Genomic DNA, 7,518 nt, shown 5'->3' with positions numbered 1-7,518 from the left:
CTCTGATGCTTATTTTTCCCCCCTCACTGATACTTACTTTTCCTTCACTTTGGCTATAGTGCAAATCAGTGTTTGTCAAACTAGTTGATAAAACAGATTTTCTCTAAATATGGTAAGCAGCATAATGGCCCCCCCCCAAAGACTGCTACATCCTAATCCCCAAAGCTATGAATACATCCCTCTGTAACAAAAGGGACTTTACAGATGTGATAATTAAGGACCTTGTAATGAGATTATTTTATAGATTATCTGGGGGGGCCCAAAACTAATCCCATGAGTCCTTAAAAGCAGAGAAACTTTTCTTGGCTGTGATGGGAGGGAAATGTGAGTACAGAATAGTCAGAGAGATGCAACATTGCTAAATCTGAAGATGAAAAAGAAGGCACGAGAACCAAGGAATGTGGGTGGCCTCTAGAAACTAGAAAGTTCAAGGAAATCGATTCTCACTCAGAGCCTCCAGAAAGAAATACAGCAATGGGGGGGTGACACCTTGATCTTAGCACAATGAGACCCATGTTGGAATTCTAAGATATTAGGTTTGTGTTATTTATTTAAGAAGAAACAAATTGTTATTATTCACAGATGTTATTATTCTGTATGTGGTAAATCCAAAAGAATCTACAGATAAATTGTTACAATTAATAAGAGTTAAACAGGATAATTTAAAAATCACATTTAAAAAAAAAATCAATATACGTATTTCTACATTCCAGGAAAAAAAATATTTTTCCTTTTATTTAAATTAAATTAATTAACATATAATGTATTATTGGCTTCAGAGGTAGAGGTCAGTGATTCATCAGTCTTATATAATACCTGTGGCTCATTACATCACCTGCCCTCCTTAATGTCCATCACCCAGTTACCCCATCCCTCCAGCAACCCTCAGTTTGTTTCCTATGATTAAGAGTCTCTTATGGTTTGTCTCCCTCTCTGATTTTGTCTTGTTTTATTTTTTCCACTCTTCCCCTATGATCCTCTGCTTTGTTTCTTAAATTCCACTTATCAGTGAGCTCATATGATAACTGTCTTTCTCTGACTTATTTCGCTTAGCATAAAAGTTTTTGTTATTTAAACCACTAACTTTGGGGTGCCTGGGTGGCTCAGATGTTTAAGCATCTGCCTTCGGCTCAGGTCATGATCTTCAGGTCCTGGGATCAAGCCCCATGTCGGGTTCCTAGCTCAGTGGGGAGGCTGCTTCTCCCTCTGCCTCTCTCCCTGCTTGTGCTGTCCCTCTCGCTCTCTCAAATGAATAAATAAATATAATAATAATAATAATAATGAACCACTAACTTTGTGTTAGTTAGCAGCAGTAGAGAATATTCACAGTCTTAGTCTATTGACATGGAGGTAAGTTTAAAACATCACAAAACTAGAAAAAAAAGAACTTAACTTTCTGGAATCAGAAAGGATTTGATTTCTGACAATTCCACTTAGTAGCCCAGGCAACTTAATCTGAGTTTCAGTTTTTTCTTCTTTAAAATGAGATGTTTATAATAACTACTTCATAGGACTATTATAAGAATTAAGTTAAATAATTACTTATAAGACAATTAGCTTATATTATTTTTCGTAGAGGAGATTACAGAAAACCTTTCAGGTCCAGGAAGATTTTGTATGTAAGATTACTTTGATTTTAATGTTGGAATTAATGTTATAGTGTTTAAGTAAAAAAGATCTAGTGTATTGATCTAATGGAAACAGCCTTTTTTTTTTTTTTTTTTTAAGATTTAAGATAGAGCCAGCAGGGGGAGGGGCACAGAGAGAGGGAAAGAATCTCAAGCAGACTCCATACTGAGCACAGTGCTGGACTCAGGGCTCGATCCCACAATCCTGACATCATGACCTGAGCCAAAACCAAGAGTTGAACACTCAACCGAGTCACCCAGGCACCCCTGAAACTCAGTCATTTTAAATAAATGGAATGGATACTGTTGGTGAGAATGCAAGCTGGTACAGCCACTCTGGAAAAAATATGGAGGTTCCCAAGAAGTTAAAAATAGAGCTACCCAACGACCCAGCAACTGCGCTACTAGGTATTTACCCCAAAGATACAGATGTAGTGAAAAGAAGGGCCATATGCACCCCAATGTTCATAGCAGCAATGTCCACAATAGCCAAACTGCGGAAAGAGCCAAGATGCCCATCAACAGACGAATGGCTAAAGAAGATGTGGTATATATATAGATATATATATACACACACACACAATGGAATATTACTCAGCCATCAGAAAGGATGAATACCCACCATTTGCATCGACATGGATGGAACTGGCGGGTATTATTCTGGGCGAAATAAGTCAAACAGAGAAAGACAATTATCATATGGTTTCACTCACATATGGAACATAAGAAAGCGCAGAAGACCATAGGGGAAGGGAGGGAAAACTGAGTGGGAAGTCATCAGAGAGGGAGACAAACAATGAGAGACTCTTGACTCTGGGAAACAACCTGAGGGTTGCTGCAGGGGAGGTGGGTGGGGAGATGGGGTAATTGGGTGATGGGCATTAAGGAGGGCACATGATGTGATAAGCACTGGGTGTTACACGCAACTGATAAATTATTGAATGCTACATCTAAAAACTAATGAGGTACTATATGTTGGATAATTGAATTTTTTTAATTTTATTTTATTATGTTATGTTAGTCACCATACATTACATCATTAGTTTTTGATGTAGTGTTCCATGATTCGTTGTTTTCATATAACACCCAGTGCTCCATGCAATTTTTTTTTAAAAGGAATGGATAAACAAGTAATTCCTTAATGTTTTACCTGGAATTAATTCCTCACAGGGTTCCAACAATAGAAATAGTCTAAGATGAAGTTCTACATAAAACCAAGAACATATTTTTTTATTTCATCACTGATCTCATGGGGAAAATTTGCCCTCAAATGCTATTAGGCAGATAGTAAAGAAAGAGATGTATGTTGGCTGATGTGACTATTGGTAAATGTTAGGATTTTAAAATTAATAACAAGGCCACAGAATCTATGGCATATGTTTTTTTTTTTTAATTCCAAGAAACACCATTTTAACTCTACTATCATGGTTATAGTAATGACAATGAAACTGAAGAATTTCCTTGCCCAAATTCTCCAGACTGTTTTATAACTTTAGTCCACTAGCAAAGTTCAATATTGGGGAAATGTTTTCCTAATAAACAAGTTGAGTAAATTTTTTGGAACAAATGAAACAGATCTTTTTAAAAGAAGTTTTAAAAAAAATCCAGAATAAAGAAAAGACCCCTTTGTACCTAAAATCTATGGTTTGACCTTTCTAAAGAACAACAACAAAAAATAATCACATGTATAATACTTGAAAATTATGAAAATCAAAAAGGTCTAGATGTACCAAAGGATTATGTAATTTGAAAGAATAAAATTCCTCCCTTAAAAGAACACTCATTCACTTGAATTCAAGCCACCATCTATTAAGGAGATTGTGCATGAATGAAAACAAGGAAATAATATGTCGAAGAATCTACTTTGTCTTTAGGTTGGTAAGAAAAAACATAAGAGGCTCTACAACTGGGGACGCTTGCAGCTCTCAGCACCGGGCCCAGCTTCCTTCAAAATGTCTACTGTTCACGAAATTCTCTGCAAACTCAGCTTGGAGGGTGATCACTCCACGCCCCCAAGTGCATACGTGTTGGTCAAAGCATACACCAATTTTGATACTGAGCGTGATGCTCTGAACATTGAAACGGCCATCAAGACCAAAGGTGTGGATGAGGTCACCATTGTCAACATTTTGACCAATGGCAGCAATGAACAGAGACAGGATATTGCCTTCGCCTACCAGAGAAGGACCAAAAAGGAACTTGCATCAGCACTCAAGTCAGCCTTGTCCGGCCACCTGGAGACCGTGATTTTGGGCCTATTGAAAACACCTGCTCATTATGATGCTTCTGAGCTGAAAACCTCCATGAAGGGGCTGGGGACTGACGAGAACTCCCTCATTGAGATCATCTGCTCAAGGACCAACCAAGAGCTTCAGGAAATTAACAGAGTCTACAAAGAAATGTACAAGACTGATCTGGAGAAGGACATCATTTCTGACACATCTGGTGGCTTCCGCAAGCTGATGGTTGCCCTTGCAAAGGGTAGAAGAGCAGAGGATGGCTCTGTCATTGATTATGAACTGATTGACCAAGATGCCTGGGATCTCTATGATGTTGGAGTGAAGAGGAAAGGAACTGATGTGCCCAAGTGGATCAGCATCATGACTGAGCAGAGTGTGTGTTACCTCCAGAAAGTATTTGAAAGGTACAAGAGCTACAGCCCTTATGACATGCTGGAGAGCATCAAGAAGGAGGTCAAAGGAGACCTGAAAAATGCTTTCCTGAACCTGGTCCAGTGCATTCAGAACAAGCCCTTGTATTTTGCTGACCAGCTATACGACTCCATGAAGGGCAAGGGGACTCGTGATAAAGTCCTGATTAGAATCATGGTCTCTTGCAGTGAAGTGGACATGTTGAAAATTAGGTCTGAATTCAAGAGAAAGTATGGCAAGTCCCTGTACTACTACATCCAGCAAGACACGAAGGGGGACTACCAGAAAGAGCTACTGTACCTGTGTGGTGGGGATGACTAAGGCCCACGATGGATGAGCACCCAGGAGTGGTGCTCCTTTGTTTCCAGCTAACAGTTCTAGAAAATAGCTTGTGACTAACAGTCCCCTTGTGCCTGTCCCTGCAAGGATGGTGTTAGCATCACCCCCTCCCCATCCTTATGCCAGTTGCCTAAGCATTGCCTGCCTCTCATGTCTAGTTTCTTTTAGCAAAGAAATGAACATTCCAAGGAGTTGGAAGTGAAATCTATGATGTGAACCACTTTGCCTCTTGTGTACTGTGTCATAAACAGATGAATAAACTGAATTTTTACTTAAAAAAAAAGAAGAAACATAAGAACTCTAAAATAGAAGTTGTTAATCATTTTATTCATGGATATAACCAATATTTACTGATTCTCTTTTGTGGCATGTGGAGGGAAAAAATTATAATTCCTCCTCACAAGAAATTAGCAATTCAAAAGGATAAACTGACATTTATGATGAACTATAATAGGAGATGAAATGAAATGCCATGCAAGTAGTACAAAGCCCTGTGTGTGTTCAGAAAAGAGCAAATGAGAAGAGCCAGGAAGGAAGCATCCGTAGTGCACCAGCGACTTAGGGCAAGAAGGGGACCCTTACTGCCTTTATGTGAAACATGGAGGACAATGTTGGAATTGGAGCTTGATATATAGATGAGATATAGGTCAGTATAGATGACTGAAATGTCATCCCAAGAAGAGGAAAAAGTTTCTACAAACACAGGGCAGTGTAAGGATGTCAGGATTCATTAAGGAAAACACTTAATAGTTCAGGTTGCATGGGGATACAGAATTGATGAAAAATCCGTTGGAAGGAAGGCTGGAAAATCAGGTCCAATCAGGAACTGTCCTGAAATAAGGCTACAGAGTTCACATTATATACAGAAAATATTAAAAGATTTTAAAGCAGAAATTATAATATATATTTATCTACATTATGTAATATAAAATATATTAAATATATTTATATATTTATTAGATGTGATAAGAAGGTATGATTGTGGGGACCACTAAAGGCTGGAGCATGGAGCTCCGAAATAGTCCAAATAAAACGTATTGAGTATTCAACCTCAGGTGGCACCCATAGGACGGATAATCAAGAAGATGACAAAAGTAGTCATAACTGAGTAGCATTCTTGCCCTAAGTTTAAGGGGATAAGAAAGAAAAGTCTGTTGAGTTCATGTCAACAAACTTTATGAAGAACTTTCTAAAGGTGTAAGAAGTTATACTTAATATGAATTTAGCCTTTGAGGAGCCTCTGGCAACAAAATCATTATTACAATACAAAGTGGGGAAGCCCATGACTAGCAAGTAATGCTGGAGTAATAGGGAAATCAGCAAAGCAGCAAGGGCAGGTATGGGTGACATGCTCGTACTTCCCCAGAGGGACCGACAATAAGCCAGGGAGAAGGGCTTACTAGGCAGAGAGAAAAAGGCAGGAATAAAGGATTTCGAGAATCAAGAAACAGTTCAAAATCACACAGGGTTTCAGTTTCTCCACATCCTAACACTTCCTACTTTGTTGTTTGTTTGTTTGTTTGTTTGTTTGTTTTATAATAGCCACCTAATGGGTGTGGAGTGATAGCTCCTTGTGGCTGCAGATATATTTTTAAACCTGCAAGATTTTCTGAAAAAATAAGTGACTCTTCCCCCAAGTCCCTGGTGCATTATGGATGCTTTCTTCCTGGTTCTTCTCATTTGCTCTTTTCTGAGCATACCACAGGGCTTTGCATTACTTGCATGACATTTCATTTCATCTTGTATTATAGTTCATCACAAATGTCAACGTATCATTTTGAATTGCTAATTTCTTGTGAGCAGGAATTACATCATTTTTTTCCTCCACATGCCACAAAAGAGAATCAGTAAGACAGAGTAAATCTAGGGGCGCCTGGGTGGCTCAGTTGTTAAGCATCTGCCTTCGGCTCGGGTCATGATCCCAGAGTCCTGGGATGGAGCCCCGCATCGGGCTCCCTGCCCTGTGGGAAGCCTGTTTCTCCCTCTCCCACTCCCTCTGCTTGTGTTCCCTCTTTCGCTGTGTCTCTGTCAAATAAATAAATAAAATCTTTAAAAAAAAAAAAAAGAGTAAATCTAAACAGACAAATTACCATCAGAGAGACAGAGAATTTTTCTAACATATAAATGTAGAGCCAACAATTAACCAAGATGAAATGAAAGTAAGCTAAAATAGTCACTAAGGATACTCTAACTTACCCACCAATAAATAAATAGTCTTTTTTTTTTTCAACTATATTCTTATGTCAGGACCTCCTACCAGACTGATTGCTTTAAATTATTGACCTTCCATTGTCCTCTAACACGTCTCTGAAAATTATACAGGGGTGTCTACCTGATTTTCAATTTTGTTTTCCACTGAGAAAATAATGTTTAAATTTAACACTTTATAGCCAGTTAAACTTTGACCTCATTCATCACTTTCAGACATTTGCAAAATTATCCTGAAAATGTTATCCTGAAGTTATATTCCCTGAAACCAAAACCTGAAAAGAGAATCTCACCTTTGTAATACAACCCTTGTTTTCCCGTTTTTGCCTTCCCTAGTACCGATTTTCCCACGGGCCTAATCTAGTTTGAGAGCCGTTCTGAGAAAGACAGGAATAACATTACCAGCCAGAGCCCAAGATATCAATCAGGATGGGAATTAGGCCTGTCACAGACTTGAACTGCTAGGCCATTCTAAGCTCTCTCTCTATGTACCTCCAGTCCCAGGAAGCATCATGACTAAGGCTCACCTTGGCATATGTTTAAGCCCAGAACCAGTACTCTTCACTCACTCATTGGCCCACTGGACTTTGGCCTTCAAGTCCCTTCCATGGTGACTTCAGATAGTATGCCTGTTCCCCGGGTCACTTTATAAAACTGAACCCTGTGCACTGTTTACATCTTCTCTAGAGCTA

The 7,518-nt window shown here is 38.8% G+C and overlaps 1 protein-coding gene across 1 annotated transcript; it reads left to right on the top strand.

Annotated features, from left to right (window-relative positions):
• The first annotated feature begins 3,565 nt into the window (after nucleotides 1-3,565).
• On the top strand, nucleotides 3,566-4,600 carry LOC116639252 (annexin A2-like). Its single transcript, XM_032415442.1, has one exon. The coding sequence runs from the start codon at nucleotides 3,581-3,583 to the stop codon at nucleotides 4,598-4,600; it is 1,020 nt and encodes a 339-aa protein (XP_032271333.1). The 5' UTR covers nucleotides 3,566-3,580.
• Nucleotides 4,601-7,518: the final 2,918 nt, after the last annotated feature.

This window comes from Phoca vitulina, unplaced genomic scaffold (genome assembly GCF_004348235.1).
Source record: "Phoca vitulina isolate PV1807 unplaced genomic scaffold, GSC_HSeal_1.0 scaffold17, whole genome shotgun sequence".
Taxonomy (NCBI): Eukaryota; Metazoa; Chordata; class Mammalia; order Carnivora; family Phocidae; genus Phoca; species Phoca vitulina.
This window is presented reverse-complemented; position numbering and strand designations above follow the sequence as displayed.